Raw genomic sequence first — 25,641 nt, forward strand, 5'->3', positions numbered from 1 at the left:
AAAAAAAAAAAAAAAAAAGAAAGATGGTCTCTCTCACCATGGTAGGTGAACAAGATGGTCTCACTGATAGCGGTAAGTGGATAAGATGGTCTCACTGATAGGGGTCGGTAGATAAGATGGTCTCACTGATAGGGGTAGGTGGATAAGATGGTCTCACTGACAGTGACAGGTGGATAAGATGGTCTCACTCACCATGGTGGTAGAAAGATGGTCTCTCTCACCATGGTAGGTGGACAAGATGGTCTCACTGACTGTGGTAGGTGGACAAGATGGTCTCACTGATCATGGTAAGTGGACAGGATGGTCTCACTGACCATGGTAGGTGGACAGGATGATCTCACTGACAGATGGTCTCACCATCGTTGGTGTACAAGATGGTCTCACTGACAGTGGCAGGGGGATAAGATGGTCTCATTCACCACGGTTGGTAGACAAGATGGTCTCACTGACCATGGTTGGTGGACAAGATGGTCTCACTGGCAGTGGTAGGTGAACAAGATGGTCTTACTCACTATGGTTAGTGGACAATATGGTCTCATTGACCATGGTTGGTGGACAAGATGGTCTCACTCACCATGGGAGGTGAATAAGATGGTTTCACTCACTATGGTAGGTGGACAAGATGGTCTCACTGACCACAGCTGGTGGATAAGATACTCTCACTCACTATGGTAGGTGGACAAGATGGTCTTACTCACCATGATTGGTGGACAAGATGGTCTCTCTCACCATGGTTGGTGGACAAGATGGTCTCACTAAGGTAGGTGGACAAGATGGTCTCACCCATCGTGGTAAGTGGACAAGATGGTCTCACTGACCACAGCCAAGTGGACAAAACAACTCTTATTGACCAAGTCAGCTAAGCACCACTTTATGAAAACTTACTACTTATACTAATTTCCCCTAATTCCCTTCAGATTTCTGTTCTAAAAATAGACCGTCTATACCTGTAGAGGACGCCAAGAACCAAATGACCTCTGAGCAAGATGAGCTAGGGGTTGGACTCTCAGGCAATCTGCCTGCAGGAGCTCCTTATAGAGAAAGAGCCCGTGGATTGTCACTGTTAATTACTCCCCTCACCTATATTGTTCTGTCTCAATAAAAGGCTAGTGCGGAGGTTGCTCGGGGCTACTCTGCAAAGAAGGGCTAGCCCGCCTCCCTCAAGGTGCACTTCTAATCCCCATTATGCCTGGTTCCTTCCTGCGGTGATCGAGACTAGGGCCATGGGGGCCCAATGGGTGGTGACATATATCTGGCAGCATTACAGACTTGTTTCTATTGACTTTGTTTTGGCAGAAAATAGACCAAATATGAAGTAGGAATTGAAATACAACTGGGTTCACATGAAATCCTCAAGTGATCCCTAAACTTAACAGTGATTCCATCTTCTTGGCTAAGACACATGTAGTTCTTGTGTATAGGATTCTATAATCTGTATAATTTTAAGCCATTGGTATCTACCAAACTAGATATTTAAAAAGACATTGAGGAAATAAAATTTATCATTAGAAAACTTCAAATAGGCTCGGCGCCTATGGCTCAAGTGGCTAAGGCGCCAGACACGTAAACCCAAGGTGGCAGGTTCAAATCTAACCCAGGCCCAACAAACAACAGTGACAGCTGCAATCAAAAAAAATAGCCAGGCGTTGTGGCGGGCGCCTGTGGTCCCAGCTACTTGGGAGGCGGAGGCAGGAGATTCGCTTGAGCCCAGGAGTTGGAGGTTGCTGTGAGCTGAGATGCCACAGCACTCTACCGAGGGGGACAGCTTGAGGCTCCTATCTCAAAAAAAAAAAAAAAGAAAGAAAGAAAACTTCAAATAGGTCAATTTACACAATAACATTGGAAGCTAGACTTGTAATACAAGACATCACACAACATTTTTTAAAATGACAAGTTATATCTAGAATGACCATTTATTTTTTAGGTAAATTTCCATTTTATATTGTAAACAAGCATAAATACAGCAATCTAGATTTTTTAAATCACTGTTGATGGCTACTTTAACACATTTAAAATGCTACTTTTATGGAAAAGGTAAATAGTAAGCCAATGAGCTAACGTAATGGATTTTTTTAAACATTTGAAAAAGATGTTTTTATTTATACAACCTTAGTAAAAGTTATACAGCCTTGATATTCAGGTTTGCCTTGTAAACACTTAGAGTAAAATGTTTTTGTTTGCTTTATCATTTGCATTCATTCATTCTGCCCCACACATGTTTTCCTTTTAATCATCTGACAACGAATTAGATACATCATGGCATTTAATACATCATGGCCTTTAGTGTATTTAACTAAAAATAGGAATACTCTCTTACATTACCACAGTACAATTGTTAACTTCATAAACTTATGTTAATACAAAACTTCAATCTACTCTTCCTATTCCAATTTTGTCACTTGATCTATTAATATTCTTTACAGCATTTTTTTCTCTCAAGTCCAGGGTCCTGCATAGGGTCAAGTTTTCCAATTACTTGTCATGTCTCTGTAATAGATTTTTTAATTAAAAGATAATTCACTAGGGTATAAAAATAAATATTCATGATGATACTTCAGAAGCACTGCAAGATCTTGAGTTGCCTTCCACAGTCTAATACGCAAATTCACACAAATCCACTCACACAACCACGAAAACAATACTATGCGTATGTAGTCAAATGATTTTAGACAAAGCTGCTAAGGACTCCACTCGAGACAGAAGCATTAACAGATAATGCTGGAATAACAATAATGGACATCTCTGCAGGGAAAATGAACATTTACTTACTGCCTCACTTCACATACACAAAGTAACTAAAATGGAACATGGATTTCAATGTAAGGGCTAAAACTATAGAATTTCTAAAGAAAATTTTTGTTTAACTTCATGACTAGGCTCGGCGCCTGTGGCTCAAGTGGCTAAGGCGCCAGCCACATACACCTAAGGTGGCAGGTTCGAACTCAGCCCGGGCCCACCAAACAACGACGGCTGCAACCAAAAAATAGCCGGGCATTGTGGCGGGCACTGTGGTCCCAGCTACTTGGGAGGCAGAGGCAGGAGACTCGCTTGAGCCCAGGAGTTGGAGGTTGCTGTGAGCTATGATACCACGGCACTCTACCCAGGGGAATAGCTTGAGGCTCTGTCTCAAAAAAAAAAAAAACATGACTTTGGGATAGGTAAAATTTTCTTCAGTCATAAAAACCTTGAACCATAAAAGTGATAAATTAGACTTAAAAAAATAAGTATTTCTGTTTTTCAAAAGATACCAACAAGAAAATACAACGATAAGCCACAGATCAGAAAAGCAATTTTTGCTATATATATATCTGACAAAGGACTTGTATCCAGAATACAATAAAAACTCTTATGACTTGATAAATAAACAGATCAATAAAAAAAGGGCAATATAACCAAACATTTCACAAAGAAAATGACCAGTAAGTATAGGAAAAAACAGTCAACAAGATTTCCAAACAGTATCATACAAATTAAATCCACCACACACCAAGTTTGAGTTAAGATATGAACAAGCAGAACTCTTGGTGGGGAATGGTAGCTCACACCTGTAATCCCAGTGGCCAAGGTAGGAAGACTGCTTGAGCTCAAGAGTTCAATACCAGCCTGAGCAAGAGCAAGACCTTATCTCTACTAAAAACAAAAAACTAGCTGGGTGTTGTAGCAGGTACCTGTAGTCCCAGCTACTAGGGAGACTGAGGCAAGAAGATCACTTGAGCCCAACAGTCTGAAGTTACTGTATGCCATGACACCACAGCACTCTACCGAGGGTGATAGAGTGGGACTCTGTCTAAAAAACAAAACAAAATAAAAACACAGCTTGTGTACATTGTTGGTAGGAGTGTAAATGATATAAAACTTCAGAAAAACTCTGGTAGTTTCTATAAAGTTAACCATATGACAAAGCAACTGCACTCCCAGATACTTATTTACTCAAGGGAAATAAAACAGATCCATACAGACTTTGGATATAAATCTAAATGTTCACAGCAGGGTATTTTGTAATAGCCAAAAAACAGAAACAACTCAAATTTCCATTGGCAGGGGAATGGTTAAACTGCGGCATATCCATACCCTGGAATCCTGTTCCACAATAAAAAGGAACAAATCACACATGCAACTCAAAAGCATGACTGAGTGAAAGAATCCAGAAGAAAAGAGAACAGACTGCACAATCCCACTTACAGCAGCCCCCCTTAGCCGTGTTTTCCTCTCTGCAGCTTTAGTCTCCAACATTCAACTGCAGTCTAAAATTGTTAAATGTAAAATTCCAGAAATAAACAATTTGTAAGTTTTAAACTATATGCTGCTCTGAGTAGCATGATGAATTCTCATGCTGTCCTGCTCCATCCCCCTCAGGACATGAATCCTCTTTGTCCAGAGTACCCACACCTCCTAGGCTACCCACCCACTAGTCTTTAGTACCCATCCCGGTTATAGATCCACTGTCACAGAATCGCAGTGCCTATACTCAAGTAACCCTTCCTACCTCCAGGCTCAGGCATGTGCTACGGGTCTGGGAACACATCCCCTATGGAAAAGAAGGGACAACTGTACATGAAACTCTAGCAAGTCCAATCCCCTCTGTAGTGACGGGAAGCAGATAACACTTTCCCTGAGCTGGAGCTGAGCAGCAGAGGCTGCCTGGAAAGAGTGCAGGGAGCTTCTATAGGGGGTGATCCATTCTGTACCCTAACCGGGTGGTGATTACACAGTTCTATAAATTTGTCAAATCTCTTCAAATGCAATAATCAAAACAGGTTCATTTTACTGTATGTAAACTATACCTCAAAGACGAATTTCTAAACACAGAGCAGCGTAAGAGGAAGTGCTATAGGGCATGGTGGCTCATCTTGTAATCCAGCACTCTGGGAGGCCAAGGCAGGTGGATTGCCTGAATTCACAGGTTTGAGACCAGCCTGAGCAAGAGCGAGATCCCACCTCTAAAAATAGCCAGGCTTTGGGTCAGGTGTCTATAGTCCCAGCTACTAGGAAGGCTGAGGTCAGACAATCTTGTAAGCCCAAGAGTTTGAAGTTGCTGCAAGCTATGATGTGATGGCACTCTACGGAGGGCCACAAAGTGAGACTCTGTCTCAAAAAAAAAAAAAAAAAAAGAGGAAGGGCTAATGGAAGGTAGCTCACTTGGAGTTGAGAGGATAGTAAAGACCTCGCTGAAGAGGTGACAGCTGGACTGAGACCTGCATGACAAGAAGAAAGCCCTCAAGAAGGCACACACTTAGCCAACAGCATGCAGTCACTAACTCTGTCTCTTAACGTGCTGTTCCTATAATGAGGACGTAAGATAACAGCCACATCACCCAAATTTATTTTAGTATTTTTAACTTTGAACCCTCCATTGTTGCTATCAACAACAGAAACAACAGGCCCTAGGTCACTGTTTCCTAAAAGCAAACTCCACAGTTCTCACCCTACTGCCAAGCCTTACTTTGTGTTCAGAATTCTCATGTGAGGATTAGTACAGTGGCTCATGCCTACAATCTTAGTACTCTGGGAGGTGGAGGAGGGTGGATCACTTGAGCTCAGGAGTTCAAGACCAGCCTGAGCAAGAATGAGACCCCATCTCTACTAAAAACAGAAAAACTAGCCAGGCAAAGTGATGAGCACCTATAGTGCCAGCTACTCGGGAGACTGAGATAAGAAGATTCATTGAGCTCAGGAATCTGAGGTTGCTGTGAGCTATGACCCCACAGCATTGTAGTCTGTGGCAACATTCTAACCTAAAAAAAAAAAAAGAAGTTTCACATAAACCAGTAAAATCAAGAGAGCCTTAAGTACTTAAGAGGTTGAGACCCCTTGATCCCAACTCAGTCATTTCTACCAAACTGTCCACCCTGAGTCTTCTGTCCTCTGTCCTAATCTGTCCCCACCAATGCACACCCTTTTTCACACAGACGCACAGCTGGAGGAAACCCCCAGAGAAAGGTGAGGGTTTCCAGGCCCCAGGCCAGGGAACAGGTCTGTATCTCAGTTTTTTTTTTTAGAGACAGAGTCTCACTTTGTTGCCCTCAGTAGAATGCCGTAGCATCACAGCTCACAGCAACCTCCAACTCCTGGGCTTAGGCAATTCTCTTGCCTCAGCCTCCCGAAGAGCTGGGACTACAGGCGCCTGCCACAATGCCCAGCTATTTGTTGTTGTTGTTGCAGTTTGGTCAGGGCTGGGTTTGAACCCACCACCCTTGGTATATGGGACCAATGCCCTACTCACTGAGCCACAGGCACTGCCCTATGTCTCAGGTTTTGCACCTGGCTAGGCTTCTTAAACACTGCAGCTACCAGCAGACACACCCCCATGTCCCCTGTCCTCCAGGACCTGGTAACAGGACACAGTCGGTCACATCTCCTATGTGTTAACTAGGTAAGCTGCCAACCAGAACATCAGTGCTAGCTCTGCTTAGACATGGCTTTAGATGAGTGCTTCCAAGTACTCTCACTTGTATCATATCATGTAGAGCTTCAACCAGTTAATTCTTGAACTGGACTTACGCTTTCAGGAGAACTACAGCCTCCACATTAGAACAGTCCCTGCATGGCACCTGCTGAGGGACAACTGGTCAGAGCAGAGCTGTGGCCAGCACTTCCCCAGATGAGGCCCTAGCTGCCAGTTCACACTCAGGCTGCACCTGAATGGCCTTGTACCTATGCCTGTCCTCCGCTAACCCCTCATGCTCACTCGTGGCAGCAACTCTGTCCCTCTCCCAGTGCCCACAGCAGAGGTTTGCAAGGGGGCAAGGAGACCTGCCAGACCGAGTATGGCGGGAGGACACAAAAGGCACATGATACGTGCTGTTCTCATATACACCGCAAATACTGGACTCTGTGCAATCAGTTTTTGCCTGACAAGAAGATGAGTTAAGAGCAAGAAAACAAACAGAAGATAGGCTTTTAAAAAGATGAAGAAATCCTGGCCTAAAATCCTGTTTTCCTGGCAAGGCGCTCTAAGCCTGTCAGACCCCAGCCTCTACCCCAGCAGGTGGGAAAGCCCAAAGGTGCTCAAACTCCTCCTAGACCACTCACTGGTGCTGAGCCCAAGAAACAACACTTTCCACCTCCCCAGTTTCAATGCCCTTATCTGTAAAATGCCTCTGCCAGGCAGCTCACAGGGTTTGCAAATAAATTCAAGAAGGTAACCAACTCCCCAGCAGCTATGCCACTCAGCACTTGGGAGTTCTCTCATTTAATCCTCATCACCCCCCACCCCCAACTGCGCAGAGGCCTAGGCTGGGCTGGGTCTACCCCCTGCCTTCTCATTGCTCCCTCACATTCACAGTGCGGGGCAAGCAGAGCGCCCTCCACAGATGTCTTGGAATGAAAGAAGTCCACTTTGTGTACTCTACTCTCTGGAATAAAGGAGGAAAACAAAGGGCACAGGACACCACAAGTCATTCGGGAACCGCAAACAGTAACTGATTGTTTCAGTGGTGCTTGAACTGTGGTCATCACCTCATGCTTCTCCCTAGCATGCTGGCTTGGAACCAGGAGCAGCTGCATGCCCAGGGGACATGCTGCACCCCCTGGAGATAGTTTTGACTTTGGGGGGAAGGCACTTCTGCTCCTAGCATTTTGTGGGTAGAGGCCGGAGACACTGCTAAACATCCCACAATGCACAGGTCTGCCCTGCCGCAAAGAAGTGTGTGGCCCAACATGTCACCATGCCAACAGAAACCCTGGGCCAGAAACCCTGGTGCTGAGCAATAAAACCAGTAGTGCCTGTGCACTGGCAGGGAGGAAGGGGCCGCACTGAAGCGGTTACTGCCATTACAGCAGCTACCGTGCAAGTAATGCTGGACAGGCGAGCTCCCAAAGGCAGTGCTGCTGGAGAGCAGGGGGCAGGCAAAGGAAGCCATGCAAAATCCCTGTGAACTCGAACTAGAAGTCAGTCTGCTAACGGCCATGGTGGGTGCTGAAGAATCTGCTGCCTGGCCTGGAATGCAGAACACCCTTCTGGAAGATCACTTACGTCACTTAATGGGAACAGTAACAGCGCTTGATGTCTGCCTGGCACTGTTGTAAGCACCTCCACTCACAGACGCATTTTATCTTCCCAGCGGTGGTACAAAGTAGAACCATCACCATCCCACTCTGCCAAGGAGGGCAGTGAGGCAGAGTGAGATCCAGGCACTTGCCAAGGTCACACAACTAGACAAGTGGTAGATAAGAGCAAGACCCAGGATGGCAGCCCACACAGTACTCTCATCACCAGTCCACACTGCTCCCCTCCCAAGAACACCAAAGCTGCACCCCAGCTTGCTGGTCAGCCAGATTTGCAAGGCAACTCTTACTATACTGAGCTGCAATCTGTCGCCTAATGGCCCTGGCTTTGCCCTGGTGCTGCTATCCTCCACCTTCCCACCTAAATGCCTGTCAAATGTCCCTGACAGCCTGATGCTCCCTCCCGCATCTCCCCTTTTCAAGTCAACCTACGTCCTTCAACTGTATCTCACCAGATGTTTTCAAGACCTCTCATTGCTCTGGTGACCCCCCTCTGGCAAGCTTTCTACAAGGCAGGCCCTCCCGAGACAGAACACAACCCCTTCAACACAGTACCGTCTGGGCAGCACCAATGTAGCCGACTTCTGAAGGCATGGGCGGGATCCTGGCCTGGGGGCCATGCAAGGTAGAAATGTCCTAAGACAGCAAGAACAACAGCCTATGACGATAAAGATCTCTACATCCAAACCAGTGGGATTTAGATGAAGCATTACTACTTTTGAACTACCTTTGACAGAAAATAAATGCCGAAATTCTTACTACCCCCAACTACATTGCACATGACAAACAGGAAATCCAAAATTAAGTGTTACAGTAACTGAAACCAAGGAAAAACTTCCTCATCTTAATACTCAACTACAGAAATATACCCTCACCTCACCCCAATTACATGAAAATGTTAATAAAATGGTTATTTCTAATTTAAACAAAAAAATTACTTCACACAAGGAAAAGGAGGCCAGACCTTGCTTCACACCCTCCCAGGGCCCCACCTGCCAGTGCCCTACTCCAGGTGCCCCTCAGCCAGCTTCTTACAACCATTTCTCCATGTGACAGGTATTATTATTGCAACACACAATCCAATTCTCTCTAAGAAAATGCCATGGTTGAGAGTCTGCCTTTCCTTCCTGCGACGTGCTCGGCTGGATCCCTGATGAGGAGATTAAGAGCAGGAGATGCCCCAGGAGCAGTGGGGTGAACAAAGAGCGTGTGCCTGGCCTGGCCACCCTCCCAGCATCCCGCCTCAATGCCAGCGTGGTGCGTGGAAAGCAGAGCGGGTTCCTAGTCTCTCCTGGGCATTCAAATGTTACCTGAACTTGTATTTTTCAACCCAAATATTCTGAGTTCTCTGACGGTTTGAATCAGTTCACAGGCATCCCTTGCTTTATCTTATTACCACCTAGGCTTCTTTCACCTTCAAAGTGGGGGGGGGGACCAGGAACAAGGAAAGGAAAATAAGTGAAATTACCAATAAATGTACTCTTCCCATCTCATTTCAGAGTAAAGCAACAATGCTTTCTTTAATGATTCTGAGCCTCAGAACTATGCACATTTGGCCTAAGAGTATTCTTAATCAACTTCCACATGGAAGAGTAAAGAAGTCTTTAGAGGAAGATGTCATAAATAATAAAAGTTTAATATTCTAAAACCGAAGCCCTCTTCTTATGAAGAAGCAGCAGACTCATATGCAGATTCCCCCTGGCAGTCTGCAGAGAGTTCTCAGCAGACTCAGCTGGGCACAGACACATCATCTTTCCACGCCCTATTTATCTATCTAACATCATTCCCAAAGTAAGGAGAAAATAAAGCCTACCACAACTTTATCCACAGGTCAACACAACTGCTTAAAATAAAATTTTAAACTCAACATTTATTTATCAGTTTAATAACTATTTACTGAGTCCACCTTTTGACCTTCATATCTAAAGCCACTCAGACAGGGTTAAGGCCCCTCGAGTCCCACACCAGCCTGTGTCCATCCTCCTGACCTCAACACCTCCATGGTCTCAAAGACTCTGTAGGTTACCGGGTACGTCCCCACCTCTAGAGCCTGGCAACCACTTCTTCCCTGACCTCTCTCAGAGAGAAGACACTGGCCACAGGCCAGGAATGTTCCAGGCACTGCCGGTCAACACTGAATTTAACATATCAGAATAGTTGCCCTCTTGAGACCCATTTCTGATGGGAGACGCAAAATCATAAATAAGTAAAATACATAGCACATTAGAAGTGCTATGGAGAAAAACCAAAGGCAAGGAAGGCCAACCAGAGTAGGGAAGAGGGCTGAGGAGCAGTCTCAAACAGCAGCTGGTGCTCACCAGACAACATCACTTGGGGACAAGTCACACCTGGAAATGTTTTTTGGGCAAAAGCAGCAGTTTGGCATATTTAAAAACCAGCAAGGAAGAGATAGGGGAAGCAGAGGGAAGTGAGACAGACAGGAGAGGAACAGGGCTCAGCAAAGTTATGGGCCAGACTGTGCAGGGCCAGGGAGCCCCTTGAAGGACTGGCTTGAACCCGGGGTAAGCTAGAAGGCTCTGGAAGTTCTTCATGATACGATGTGAACAGTATTGCTGCTAATGAGAGACAAGGTGGAAGCGAGGAGATTGGTAAGGAGGCTGTGTCAGTGACACTAGACATGGGAGCAGCTGGAGCCAGGACGGCAGTGGACTTGGTCATGGAAAAGGGTTAGCGTCTCGAAGTGTTCTGCAGATGGAGTTGCTGGAACTCACTTGAACAGGGTTGACGGGCACTATGAGGGGAAAAGGCAGTCAGGAAGGCAAGTCCAAAGTCTTTGGCCTAAATAATTAACAGAAAGGTTGGAGCTGCTATAACTAGAGTGGAAGAAGCTTACAGAGTGGTTCAGCTTGGACATCTAAGGCTCCAGCCCATACCCAGTGGATACGTGAAGACTGCCGTTAGGGCTAGAGAGATTTTGAAGTTGTCAGAGGATAAGAGATATTTAATCAGAATAGATGACATCAGCAAGGGAATGGATGCAGACATGGATGAGGAGAGGGCCAGGGCTGAGTCTGGAGCCACTGCACAGAGAGAGAGGGCACAGGAGAGCCACGCAGCAAAGCCAGCAAGGGGTGTCCTCTCGGCCTCATGGAGAGGGCACGTCAGGGAGCAGGAGGGACCAGCCAGGTCACACGTGCCCACAGGGCAAGGAAGCAAGGGCTTAGGGCCATGACACAGGTTGTCACACGGTCCAGGACGCCCAGCACTGGGAAGGAGAAATTCTGTTCTGTGATTTTGTAAATCAATAAACAGATTTGATTTGACTTTTGGAAGATTAGTACATTTTGTAGAGTTTTAACTTTTTATTATAATACAAAGATTATATATTATTAAAATAAAGGGGAGAGATGGTCCCCCTTCAGCTGGAGTTGGTTTATGGAGGAGCCAGGGTAGAAGTCTTTAGAATCCTGGCATGGCCAGGTGGAGGAAGCCACAGAGGCAACAGTGAGCAGGTGTCTGCTCTGGCCCTCCAGGATCAATTTACCCATTTATTCACTGAGCAGTGTTTGTGAGGGGCCTGCCATCTGCTGGTCATGGATCAGCTATGACCCAAACAGAAGAAGAGTCCCTGCTGTCGTGGACGGCACACTCTTGAGGGAGGCATAGACTGAATAGATGAGTGAAGGCGTGAGGGAAACATACAGTGTCAGTGTCAAGAAGTCAAGCAGGAAAGGAGGAAGGACATCCAGTTCCCCTCAGGTGCTGAGTGGACGTGGAAGGAGCCTGATGGCATCTGGGGAAAGAGCCCTGGAGCAAGCATTGCATGGAAGCCTTGGCAGGCCAGGGCAGGAACAGAACAGAGTGGTGGAGGTGGCAAGGGGAGGAGGCAGGTGGGCGTTCCTCCCCAGAGAACCTGCTGTAGGCTTCTTCTTGAGCCCTACATTCTATCTCAAGGCTTCTACTCTGCTATCATGGCACAAAAGTACCTGCAGACTTCAGTAATTGAGTAGGGCTGTCTTCAACATTTTTTTTTTTTTTTTGAGACATGGTCTCAAGCTGTTGCCGTGGCGTCACAGCTCACAGCAACCTCCGACTCTTGGGCTTAAGTGATTCTCTTGCCTCAGCCTCCCAAATAGCTGGGACTACAGGCGCCTGCCACAACGCCTGGCTATTTTTCTTTTGTTGTTGTAGTTGTCATTGTTGTTTAGCTGGCCTGAGCCAGGTTCGAACCCACCAGCCCCAGTGTATGTGGCTGGCCCCCTACCCACTGAGCTATGGGCACTGCCTTCAAGTAAAACTTTATTATGGATGCTGAAATGTGAATTTAGCATCCATGAACGTGTCATGAAATATTATGCGATTGATTCTTCCCCAAACCTTTTAGAAATGTAAGTTATTCTTAGCTCATGCACTGTACTAAAATGGGTAGCAGTCCGGATTGGCTCCTGGGCCAATTCAATAAGAAAAATGCATTTCACACAACTACTACATTGGACTAAAATAAAACTGTCACTTTTCTCCAAGCTGAATCTAAATTGACACTTGTGTCATTTCGAATTTCCAGTGTATCCCATCCAAGCATGTGTTTGCTCACATACTACCTCACTAAGCACCTTCTTCCTACGTGGCCTTTTTAACGTGTAAGGGCCTATTCACCACTGAATTTCTCATCAGTATTAATTGCAGTAACAACACGCACCAGCTACTATGCTATAATGTTCTCTGTCCAACCCAAGCCTCACGTAATGAAGTCGTATCATTACCTACCTTCGAATCAAAGTACCAATGGTCAGAAGGTAAATAACTAGCTCAGAGCAAAACAGCTAGTTAGCTGCAGATCCGCCTGACTACAGAGCCCATGCGCAAGGCCACGGGATTGAGAGGGTATGAGGAAAAATAATAATACTGACTGCTTAATACTTATCACTTAATATTAGTAATAACAATTATTTACTTAGTAAGTATAGACACACCTCATTTCATTACACTTTGCTTCACTGCACTTCATATTGTGTTTTTATGTGGGTCACTATGAAAGTTTTGACACAGGTTGTGATATGGTCCATTATTTCACTTCCAAGAAATGCAGTTAACATCATCCTTTCTGATTCACCTATGCAAACTTCAACGTGCTCAGCTTATCGGTATTGCTAGAAGGGCGTCATTTGTTTTCATCCATGCAGATTTTACATTTCTTGATTTTTGTGTACCTCAATACTTTCATAGTGACCCATGTGTAAATGAGACCATGAGTGGTGGCTCATCCCTGTAATCCCAAAACTGTAGACTATAGGAGACTGAAGGGGGAGGACTGCTTGAGGCTAGGAGTTCAAGACCAGCCTGAGTAACAGCCAGACCTGGTCTCCACAAAAAAAAAAATAATAATAACACAAATTAGCTGGGCATGGTGGTATGCACCTATAGTCCTAGGTACTTGGGAGGCTAAGGTAAGATCAGGTGAGCCCAGGAGATCAAGGCTGCAGTGCACTGTGAGCATACCACAGTACTACAGCCTGGGCAAAACAAACGCCTAGCTCCTCACAAATAAAATAAGATAGGCTCAGCGCCTGTGGCTCAAGCGGCTAAGGCGCCAGCCACATACATCTAAGGTGGCGGGTTCGAATCCCCAGCCCGGGCCCACCAAACAACAAAGATGGCTGCAACCAAAAAATGGCCAGGCGTTGTGGCGGGCACCTGTGGTCCCAGCTACTTGGGAGGCAGAGGCAGGAGACTCGCTTGAGCCCAGGAGTTGGAGGATGCTGTAAGCTGTGATGCCACAGCACTCTACCCAGGGGGACAGCTTGAGGTTCTGTCTCAAAAAAAAATAAATAAAATAAAATAAGATAAATAAATAAACAAATAAGTATTTTTCAAAAGTAAAAAAAACAAATTCAAAGTTTATGGCAACCCTGTGTCAAGTATTTCCCAATAGCATGTGCTCTATTTTTTAGCAATAATGTATTTTTTATTTAAGGTATATACACTGGGTTTTTTACATATGATTAGTGTTATACACTTAACTACAGTATAATGTAACTTTTATATGTACTGGGAAGCCAAAAACTGTGTGTGACTTGCTTTACTGCAATATTCACTTTATTGGCATGGTCTGGACCCACACTCTCAGCATCTCCTGACATGCCTGAATGACACTTACCACACACCAAACACTACGCTTTATCCTTTGTGCACATTATTTCACAATCCTTTGTTATGCCCATCTTGCCCCAGAGGAAGTAGAGGCTCTGAGAGGCTAAAGAATCAGGGCATGGGCATGATGCTGACAAGCGGCTTAGCTGGCTCCGGAGCCTGTGCTCTTAACCATGAAGACATAAAAACAAAATGTCTGAAAACACTTTTAACAAAAGCCAAAATCCAATGGGATTCATTTTAAAAACACTTAATTTAGGTAGCAAAATGATTCCTTATCATACAAAATGTGAACAATTAGTAAACTTCATGGTTTATAGTTCTCGCTACCAGTAATCTGGAAAGACATGTTCCTAATAACCATTAATTACCTCCCACAAGTCCACTGAAAACTGTAACTGGAAATCCAAATGTATTCAAGGGCCTGTTGAGCCAGGTACTCATTTTATCCAGAAACTATCTGCTTCACTCCAGTCAGCAGATTCTCAGATCAGAATCTTTCAATTTAAAAAGCATCATTAATTAGGGACTCCTGTGTTTGTCAGATTACACCAGGAAAAAAATATACATGTCCTGGTAAAGAAATAAGTCTCGACCTTAACTAGAAAAATATCAAAAATCTAAATATAGAAAAAGAGTTGGTATTAAAATAGACATAGCAGCTCAGCGCCTGTATTCAGTGTTAGGGCACCAGCCACATAAACCAGGGCTGCTGGTTTGAAACCGGCCCTAGCCTGCTAAACAACAATGACAACAACAACAAAAAATAGCTGGATGTTGTGGCAGGTGCCTATAATCCCAGCTACTTGGGAGGCTGAGGCAAGAGGATCACTTAAGCCCAAGAGTTGGAGGTTGCTGTGAGCTGTGACGCCATGGCACTCTACCCAGGGTGACATAGTGAGACTCTGTCTCAAAATAAAATAAAATAAAATAGACACAGCATGGAGCATCAGACATCATTAAAAAGGTTTTTGAAGAATTTCAACGACTTAAATGCTCAACACCTAATGCTAATAAATAGTGTGCAATCTCCCAGCCGTGCTGTGCACCACCTATGGCACCTGCGTTACTTGGAGCCACACATGTGGTCATTAATAACGCCAGTTGTTAGGACCAGGTAAAATGCTTTCCCTTTCTAAGTGCCAGAAAACAGGGCTTCAGTACTGCTTCGTAACTAGTGGGCAAGTCCAACGAGCAGAGGCAGCATTCAGAATGTGGGGTGTGAGACGTGCAGTCCACTTCCTCCAGCCCTCTCGCTGGAGGGAAAGTTCCTCACCAGAGGATGTCCAGTGCAGGGATGTTCACATAGCAGGTGGAGGTTTCCGGGGTTTCCAGGTGGGTTTGTGAGCAGTGCTTTCTTTTTGTCCAACATCTGAGCAAGGCAGTGGTCAGGGTAGCTCCTCTTTAAGCTTCAAGATGCCACCCAAGGACGACAAGAAGAAAGAGGCCAGACGGTCAGCCAAGAAAGATAAAGATCCAGTGAACAAATACAGGGACAAGGCCAAAAAGAAGAAGTGGTCCAAAGGCAAAGTCCGGGACAAGCTCAACAACCTGGTCTTGTTTGACAAAGCTACATATGACGATCTCTGTAAGGAAGTTCCAACCATAAGCTTATAACCCCAGCTACCTATTTTTATTTTATGAAAATAGAAAGGAAAGACAATCAAAGTAATATTGACAAACAGTGATTACCGAAGAATAATTTGTGCTTTCTTTATAAAAGGTTTTGGTACTTTTCAAATTTTCTAAATTGAATATGTATTTTAAATTAGAAATAATAACTGTTACTCATCTGCAGAGTCTAAGTTTGCTACATCATTATAGTGTCTCTGCAGTCTTCTGACCACTCTCCTCCTGCTCAGCAGTGCCGAGTCCTTGTTCCTCCTACTTTCCACACTGTGTGAAGAAGGAGCTATTATTAAGCTCACTATGGTTAGGGGTGGGGGGTTGTGTGGGGTGGGGAGGGGTGCTGCTGTTGAGGTGGTTTTAGAAGGTTTTGCTGTGGGGGTGGATGATGATGAAATGGTCTCATTCTGTTGCCCTGACGAGATCACGGTGTCATTATCCCAGCTCACAGAACCTCAAACGATCCACCTACCTCAGCCTCCCAAATAGCTGGGACTACAGGCTCACACCACCATGCACAGCTAGTTTTTCTGTTTTTGTAGAGACAGGGTCTCCTTATTACCAATGCTGGTTTTCAACTCCTGGCCTCATGTGATCCTCCTGCTAGGCCTCCCAAAGTGCTAGGATTACAGGCCTGAGCATCACACCTGGCCAGGTTCACTGTGTTAACTGGATTTTTCTATAGCCTTCAACAGTAGCAATGGTACTTTATCTTGCTATATAAATGTATATTTCATGATATAAAATAAAAGTCTGAATTTTAAATTACCTCTTCAAATGTTAAGGTCTTGTCTTTATGCTGATTAAAGAATGTCACAGCCATTCCATTATAAAAAGCACACATAACCTGTTATTCTCCCAAAATTGAAAACAGAAAACCAGAAAGATTTAAAATAAAATCTCTATTCACAGCAATTTCAGTTTATGAATATCTAATATGGTATAAAAAATAACAACAACTCCCATTCCTGCAGTGTTGGGACACTGTGCCAGTGACTATGAATACAGCTGGACAAGCACACAGTGCCACCTACCCACCATCCTGCGTGACTGCAGATGCAGCATAAAAAACCTGCTCACAGAGACTTTCCCTCTTTCTTCTGCTCTCCTCTCCCTGATCAGATGCCCAGGATCACTACAGGTTAAGGTTACAACTATCAGAAGCCCATTTTTCCTATAGTCTTCTTGAAAGGTTTTTCTTCCTTAGGAAGTACAGTTTTTTACTGTCAAACTGAACCCAGAGACTGCAATCCCAGCAAAGTCTGGCCAAACCTGTATCTAAAATACAAATTCTGTGATACCTAACAGTGTACTAGAGGGAATCCAAGCAATCTCCAGGACTGGCTCTAAACAGCTGCATGACTATAGGGACAGAACCTCTAAGGCAAACTTCTCACCGGAATTATCTACACAGCTTTTTCCTTCAAATGCTGTGATCTGGCCCCTGCCCAGCTCCTCTCACAAGGCTGCTCCTTTCCTCATGGTGACTCTCATGGTCACTTCTCAACCTCTAGGTGTCATCTGACAAGGCCAATAATAGCTGCCTTCCCCTGGCGTCCAGAGTTTTCTTTCTCTTCCCTCTTAGACTCCTTCTTGGCTTCTGTGATGGTTAACTCTGTGTGTTGACCCAGCCAGGAAATAGCACCCAGTGATTCAACCAAGCATGAAGGCTGTGTCACCGTCAGGGTTTCCTGCAAATGTGGTTAACATAAGGAAAGGTGGTCACCTTCTGTCCACAGGTAGCCTCATCTAATCAACTTGAGGCTTTAAGAGTAAAACCTGAGGAATTTTGCCTCCAGACCCAAAGTCAGTTCCTGCCTGAGCATCCAGCCTGCTCTACAGATTTTGGGCTTGCCAGCCTGAAAGTAAGTCAATTCCTTAGAGTAAATCTTACAGACATAGATATAATTACAGGCGCAGACGGAGAGAAAGACAGAGAGAGATGGAAAAAGAGCCTACTGTTCTGTTTCTCTGAAGAACCATGACTGGTCTCTTTTCTCTTCCCGGCCTTAGGAAACTGACCTTCCTGTGAGCTCAGCCTAAGGCTTCTAACCTTCTTACCTGCTACCCACCCTTCTGTTTCTGCCTGCACACTGATGATCCCTGAATGTCTATATGTGGTCCAGGTCTTCTTCCTAAGCTTCCAACCTACATTTGGAAGTCAACTTCTCTCCCACACTAGGACTCACCTCCCAGCTGCTCAGATGGGCTGTCTTGCTCTTATACCTACTATCTTAGCAAATGACATCCCCGTCCTTCTAGATGTATAAGCAAGAAACCTAATATATTTCTCCAGCCTTACACTCTAGGCACGGATGTCCCACATTCTTTTTTCTCTGCCACACATTGGAAGAATTGTCTTGCACCACACATTAAATATACAAACACAACTGATTAGCAAATAAAAGTTCCATACACACCTTTCATAATATTCAACACCACAAATATGCAAAAAGTCCTCACAAAGTCAGCATGCAGCCCAGGGGCCAATGTTGAACACCCTGCTCAGTCTAGAGCCCCTCTTACCTCTCTCTCTCCACTCAACTTCCTTCACCTGCCTCCTACTGACACTTCCCAAGGGGAGCACTGCCCTAACACACCCAGGGTACCTCTACGCCATGTCTCTTGGTGCAACGCAAGCACTTTTCTAAAATCTAAGGTCACAACACATGCCTGCATAAATATATCCTCAGTATTAGCTGGCGTTGTGGTGGGCCCCTGTAGTCCCAGCTACTTAAGAGGCTGAGGCAAGAGAATCCCTTAAGCCCAAGAGTTTGAGGTTGCTGTGAGCTGTGACACCACCACACTGTACCGAGGGCGACACAGTGAGGCTCTGTCTCCAAAAGGAAAAAAAAAATATATATATATATATATCCCTCAGGATGAAATCCAACCCTGTGTAAGGTCCCTCCATGAATATGCCCATCTGTCCTTGGAAGCCCGGTTAGCACTCAGTGGCTCTCTTCTGTAGGCCCTGAGTAATCTGGCCCCACAACATGGCAGGTGCCAAGCTTACCAAACCTATATTCAAATACTAGGTCCAGGGATGCTGAACTTTCAGATTCACGAACAACCTCCACTGTCCTACACCCCTGGCCCCGAGAGCAGACTTTTCCACTGCCTCTCACCCTACCCATGCTGTATTCCCTGCTTTGACCAGGAGACCAAAACAGCCTTCAGGGCTCAGATGTAAGCTGTCCCATTGGGTAGTTAGCCACACACAGCTATTTAAACTGGCATCAATTAAAATTAAATTTAAAATGCTGGGGTGGCACCAAGGCAGACACTTCCGTCATGGCAGAACACCATGCGGGAAAGCACCAACCCCAGGACCTGCCTCATACGCCAGTCCAGACAGCTACGCTCAGCTCAGCAGAGCCTGACACATGTCAGTCCTCTGGAGACACAGGGGCCTGTGCTGCAAGTAAGCTTGTCCAAGTTCTCCTTACTGACCAGTTAACATCCAGTTGTTAACATCAGTCTCCTCTTTCCAGTGTAACAAAGTCTTGCCATTTGGGGATGTATTCAAGGAAGTATTGATTAAAAGTTATGAGAGGTATCAGAAAAGCAGAGCTCTGGAACTTTCCTACTCAAACCAAAGCTGCTATCTTTTTTGTTTGTTTGTTTGCTAAGGAGCTTTTAAGGCTTAAACCAAAAAAATTGCAAGCTGTGTTTTCATAGCCACTGGTCCATGGTCCCATCTCTGGCAGGGTAAGAATTTGTTCCTCACCCTGGCCACAGGTGGAAGCCCAAACTCCCCCTAGCAAAGTCTTCAGAGTGCAGAGGGGCTTCCCTTGTAGTGCTGTGCAGTGACTCCCCAAACCAAAGGCAAAAGTGCAAGAAGAGTATGTAATGAGCAGCCATGTGCCAGGCCTGTGCAAGGCGCTCACCAGTGTTATCTTGGTTAATCCCCACACCTACCCCAGGGGTAGGCATCCCCTACTTGTGAGGAGGAATCCAAAGGCTAACCAACTGTCCATCAGAAAGTTCACAAGTCCATCAAAGCTGAGATGAAAATCCAGGTATTATCAGGGCCATGCCTAAAGGTCCCGGGTTCATCCCCAGGAAGACCACTTGCTTGGAGCCCTGGCAGTAGTGAGTCACAGAGCAGCGATGAGGCCCCCACACATACTCCACAGGATTGTAGATGATGCGCCCCAGTTCTGAAAACTGCAGCTGACTCAGCTCAGTGTTGAGCTGAAGCTCCTCCTCCAAGAAGCCCTCAGCCAAGCTTCATGGGCAGGCTGAGGGCTCCATCGAGACACTAGTAGCTCATGGAGGGCCGCTGGTAGGAAAGCCTGGGGCGCAGCCATGCGTTGTCACCTAGTCCAGCTCCCTATCTTGCTTCCAGTTCCTTTAAAGCTGAAATCTTTTTATCTGTTCAAATATTAGACTTCAGGATCTCACCTGAATAAAAGACCTACTTAAAAGCGAATGAAAAAAACCAATGATACGTATCTTTTCTGATTTTCTCTCTTAAATATTAAAGATACTTGGGCCAGGTGCAGTGGCTCACACCTGTAATCCTAGCACTCTGGTAGGGTAAAGTGGGTGGACTGCCTGAGCTCAGGAATTCAAGACCAGTCTGAGCTAAGAATAAGACCCCATCTCTAAAAATAGCTGGGCATTGTGGCGGGTGCCAGTAGTCCCAGCTACTTGGGAGGGTGAAGCAGGAGAATCACCTGAGCCCAGGAGTTTGAGGTTGCTGTCAGCTATGATGCCACGGCGCTCTACCAAATGTCATGGCACTCTACCAAAAGCAACAAAGTGAGACTCTATCTCCAAAAACAAAAGAATTAAAGATATTTGAACTTTTTCAACATTAAGAATAAAAACTACATACAAGGTGGCAATAAAGTTCATGTGTAATTTAGACAATTTAAAATAAGACTATTTTAAATTACACACGAACTTTATGGCCACCCTGTATAACTCATTTACCTTGCATTTTACTTCTCTGACTAAAGAGCTATTAAATAATTATAATATATATACTCAATTCAAGTAATTCAATTAATCTAGTACAGAAAAATGAGTCACTATACCATATCAAGATGTGCTCATATCTGCTTCACAAACACAGTGAACAAAAATCTTCACAACTCCCAACCAAGCTGTCGCCCTTGGTAGAGTACTGTGGCATCACAGCTCACAGCAACCTCCAACTCCTGGGCTCAAGCGATTCTCCTGCCTCCGCCTCCCAAGTAGCTGGGACCACAGGCACCCACCACAGAGCCTGGCTATTTTTTGTTTGCAGCCATCATTGTTGTTTGGTGGGCCCAGGCTGGATTCGAACCCATCAGCTTAGGTGTATGTGGCCGGCGCCTCAGCCGCTTGAGCCACAGGCACCAAGCCGGTATAAAGATATTTTATTCTGCCCCCAACCCCAGTTTTGTCTCCCACTGCCTTCTATACCTCAGGCTACAGTCAGAACAAATTCTCAAATACGGCTCTGGCTGAGCTGCCTCTACCCCCACCCCAGCCCAGCCCAGCCCTTCCTGACTTGCCCCCTCCCACTCCCCAGGCCACGCCCTCAGACTTAGCTCAAATGACAGCTTCTCACAGTCTTCCTGGATCCCCCTAATTAAATGCAATCTGCCCCCCTCTCAATTACCATAATTTGCATGATTCACTTTAATGACATTTAGCTTGCAGTGGTTCCCATTAGAGTTATTTTGATATTTTTAGCTTTTTCTAAGCTCTTGAAGACAAGAACCATATCCCATACATACTTAAATCCTCTAATTTAACAACAATAGTGTCTTGTACCTAGCAGGCACTCAAAATACCTCCAGAACACAACAAAGAAACAGAAAGACATCCAGTTACATTACAAAGCAGCTCAAATTGGCTCCCCCTCAAGTAAAGCATGCAAGTTACTAAACACAAGACAAAGTAGTTGCTGACAGCAGTTCTCACTTTAGCTGTACCAGTCACCTGAGAAGCTCTTAAAAATCCAGGTGCCCAGACTCCACCTGGCCCAAGCCCAGTTACACCAGCATCTCAGGGGCTGGGTGAACCCGTGGGCAGCAAAGCGGGGGCTTGTCCTAGGCAGCACCTGCTCCCTCAGGGATGGTTCCCCCAGTATCCCCCCATTCTTGGAGGCTGATGAGAGAGAGGTGTGTAAATACCCCTCTTATCTACAAATCAGACTGAAATAAAGCTTTGGATGATGACTACTTTCACCTAAAAAAAAAACTGTTGTTTAAGGAGCCTACATTTTTTATCAAACTCATAGAAGCAGAACATAGATTACCAGGCACTAGGGAGATGTTGATCAAAGGGCACAAACTCGCAGTTAGCAGATGAACAGCCCTGCAGTCCTCATGTGTAACCTGCTGACTACAATCAATGATCCTGTATCATGGAAATCTGCTAAGAGAGTGGATCCTAAGAATTCTCACCACACACAGTTTTTTAAAAAAAGGTAACTGTGAGGTGACAGATGTGTGCATTAGCTTGATTGTGATAGTCACAAAGTGTATGCATATGATAAAGCACATCATCATGTTTATACTTTAAATACAAAGAACTTCTACCAGGCGACTGTACCTCAGGAAAGCTGGTGGAGTGGACTCTAAGCCCCTTTCACTCCCACTGTCCATGTCTTCACTTTCCCTTCACGTCTGTCAGCCCGAGTAACACCTTACAGCAACAACCGGTCTCAGATGTTTCTGAAGCTCCTCCTAAGGCAAACGCCTCCTACTTGCTTCATTTCAATAAATCCACTGAGGACCGTGATAGTGAATCCAGAAAGTATAAAATGCCTCAGCTCGACTGATCTAGATAAGCGCCTTGAGGAACAGGCATGGCAGACAACTGCAGCCAAACAAGAGGTCCTCAGACACCAAGGAGCTTGCTCAAAACTCCTTCCCACTGGGTTTGTGTGGATCCACTCTGTTTAATAAGGCCAGGGCAGCTGCCAGAATAGGGCTGTCAACTAGAGACAGGTAGCCGGGTCAGGGACTGGCATCTCATTCCGAGAGGGTGGACGTTCTTAACTGTCCTTATAATCCATGAGGGTTCACCAGGTGTATCATTCCCCTGTTAAGCCGTGAGTTTCTCTGGGCCTGGGCCACGTCTTCTACTTCTTTCCTGGTCTACTGAATACATTTTAAGACCACAGCGGTGTCCGGGCCCCTGGCAGGCCCAGCAGGTAGGAAGCAGCAGCACTGACAGAGAAGGGAGTGAGCAGTAACCAGGCGGAGAGGACAGCAGCAACACCTGAAGACGGGCACCGGGCTGGCTACAGAAGAGACGGCTGCGTGTTTGACAGAAGCAGGTCCAGTGTATCTTCTAGCCAGAAGAGTGTTTCACAGCTATTTTTTTAACCCACACACCTATATATCAGTGCATTTACTAACAGCAGTGGAGGCAGAAGGGTATTTTCTGGACAAGCTCACTCCTACACTCAGAGTAGGAGGAGGCCAAAAGGGGAGGCCGGAATACCAGCGGTACCTCACTGCCCTGAGGTGCTGCTCCCAGAAGGACTCTTCTCCCAGGCCACACAGCCAGAGTCCATCTGGGAAAAGGGCTAACAACTTCCGGAAACTGAGTCAGCAGAAGCACTGACCCGGCACTACCTCCCATGACTATTCCCAAAGGCAGCACTGACTTGGTAATTGGCAAATCACATCACAGAATGATCTGGAAAGCATTAAAATGGGGCTTTTATAAGTAATTACTCAAATGTCTGCAACAGGCAGTCTGCCTTTCTTTGTAAATAAAGTTTTATACGAACCCACCCTCTCCTAGTCATTCACTTACTGTCTTTGGCTGTTTTGCAGAGTTGAGCAAATGCAACACAGAGCATATGGTCTGCAAAGCCAAAAACATTTACCATCTGGCCCTTTACAGAAAAAGTTGGCCAACTTCTGGTCAGACAGTACCATGGAGGAGGGGAAACACTGTAACTGTTACCTGGCAAGCTAACACACAAAAAACAGGCATTGTTAGGCTTCAATAGTAAATTTCAACTTATTCATCAAGCCCCTTACTTTGAGAAGAAGTCCCTTTCTTGGTGGTTGTAGCAAAGACAGTGGTGCCCAACAAATACTTCATCACCTTTCCCACCCTCCAACACTTGGGGTGAGGCTGGACCATGTGAACAGAGATGGCCCAAAGGAGGAGTTACAGTGACACACCAGCTGTCTCCTCCCGTGCCACCGGGACTGATGCAGTGATATATGCCAAAAAGAGCAGCCACAGACGGTGGCAGGACCCCTTGCTAAACCACAACAGATACATACATGAGCGAACAAAGAAACCTGTGCTACTTAACACTAAGATCTCAGGTTAATTTTCCCATAATATGCTCTGGACTCCTCTGACTCTGTCCTAGGAATGTGGCAGGGGAAGTCTTGTCTGCACCTCCCCTTGCCCTATAGGGTACAAGGCTGGCTGCTGACAAGGGAGAAAGGCAGGGGCAGCTCCACCTTGTTTATCCTCCCACCTCTCAACCTGTCTCAGTTTCATCTATGAAATGGGAATAGAAATGGTAGCTTACTGCACTGGGTCACTGTGAGCAAAATGCTAAATCCAGTTCCTGACACACAAGTATTCATAAATGACAGCTATTTATAAATGATCTTTTGAAAGTCTGTGATTAATGATTTCAAGTAAAATATAGATGGAAGAGCCTCAAGGTTGTTTCTTAACAACTCAAAACTATGTAACAGAGGATAGCTTGGGGGGGGGGGAAGGGAATAAAAATGTTTTCTGGCCTGGCATGGTGGCTCACACCTGTAATCCCAGCACTCTGAGAGGCTGAGGAGGGTGAATTGCCTGAGCTCAGGAGTTCCAGACCAGCCAAAGCAAGACTGCTCTAAAAAAATAGCTAGGTATTGTGGCAGGCACTTGTAGTCCCAGCTACTCAGGAGGGTGACAGAAGAGGACTGCTTGAGCCCAGGAGTTTGAGGTGGCTATGCTCTATGGGCCAGTGGATAGGGCGCCGGCCCCATGTACCGAGGGTGGTGGGTTTGAGCCCAAGCCCAGTCAAACTGCAACAAAAAATAGCCAGGCATTGTGTGGGCACCTATAGTCCCAGCTACTCGGGAGGCTGAGGCAAAAGAATCGCTTAAGCTCAGGAGTTAGAGGTTACTGTAAGCTGTGACACCACTGCACTCTATCCAGGGCAACAGCTTGAGACTCTGTCTCAAAAAAAAAAATCAAAAACATTTCTTTGTATTCAGTAGTTACATAAACCAGATTTTTCTCATTCCAAGTTTCAAAATTCCCAACAATCAAAGAATTTTTAAATTAAAATTATATGATCATGTTCTTTTTTTTGAGACAGAATCTTTGTCACCCTTGGTAGAGTGCTGTGGCATCGTAGCTCACAGCAACCTCAAGCTCTTGGGCTCAAGCGATTCTCTTGCCTCAGCCTCCCGAGTAGCTGGGACTACAGGCACCCACCATTATGCCTGGCTATTCTGAGAGATGGGGTCTCGCTCTACCTCAGGCTGATGTCGAACCTGTGAGCTACAGTGCTGGGATTACAGGCATGATCCCCTGGGGGCACTGGCCCTACATGAGCATATTCTATGTGACTGTTCCATTTTAGGCTCTAATTCCTATCGGACAACAGCACATCAGCATTGCAGAAACAAAAAGCTAGGTAGGAATAGATCAGTTTTGTCTATCAATACAAATGGCTAAAATTGTCCAAATTAAAAGATAGCTTGGCAGATAAGAATAAAAGATACTTACAATATTTAAATACTTCTAGTTAACTTAGCCATATTTCTGAATATTTAGATCATTTCCTGTTCTAGAAAATTCCTTTATAATTGTACTTTAAGAAATCCCCTAACACAGAAGTAAAATAGGAATGTCTGCTTACTGATTTTAATAACCTAGTCTAAGAATGATGGGCCTTTAATTTTGTAATGAAATCAA

General features: G+C 45.3%; 1 protein-coding gene across 2 annotated transcripts in view; it reads right to left on the reverse strand.

Moving 5' to 3' along the window:
- ACTR3B (ARP3 actin related protein 3 homolog B) overlaps nt 1–25,641 on the reverse strand; it is a 125,547-nt gene that overhangs the window by 18,845 nt on the left and 81,061 nt on the right. Inside the window, exon 10 of one of the 2 annotated variants that reach the window (XM_023514414.1) lies at nt 15,405–15,527. The exons of the other annotated variant lie outside the window; for it this stretch is intronic. Within the exon in view, the coding sequence (XP_023370182.1) occupies nt 15,507–15,527 (21 nt within the window). The 3' untranslated portion in view covers nt 15,405–15,506. Of the gene's footprint in view, nt 1–15,404; nt 15,528–25,641 lie in introns of those variants that run through there. 2 annotated transcript variants of the gene reach the window in all.

The sequence above is a fragment of the Otolemur garnettii genome, unplaced genomic scaffold (genome assembly GCF_000181295.1).
Source record: "Otolemur garnettii isolate 467f Iridium unplaced genomic scaffold, OtoGar3 scaffold00053, whole genome shotgun sequence".
Classification (NCBI taxonomy): Eukaryota; Metazoa; Chordata; class Mammalia; order Primates; family Galagidae; genus Otolemur; species Otolemur garnettii.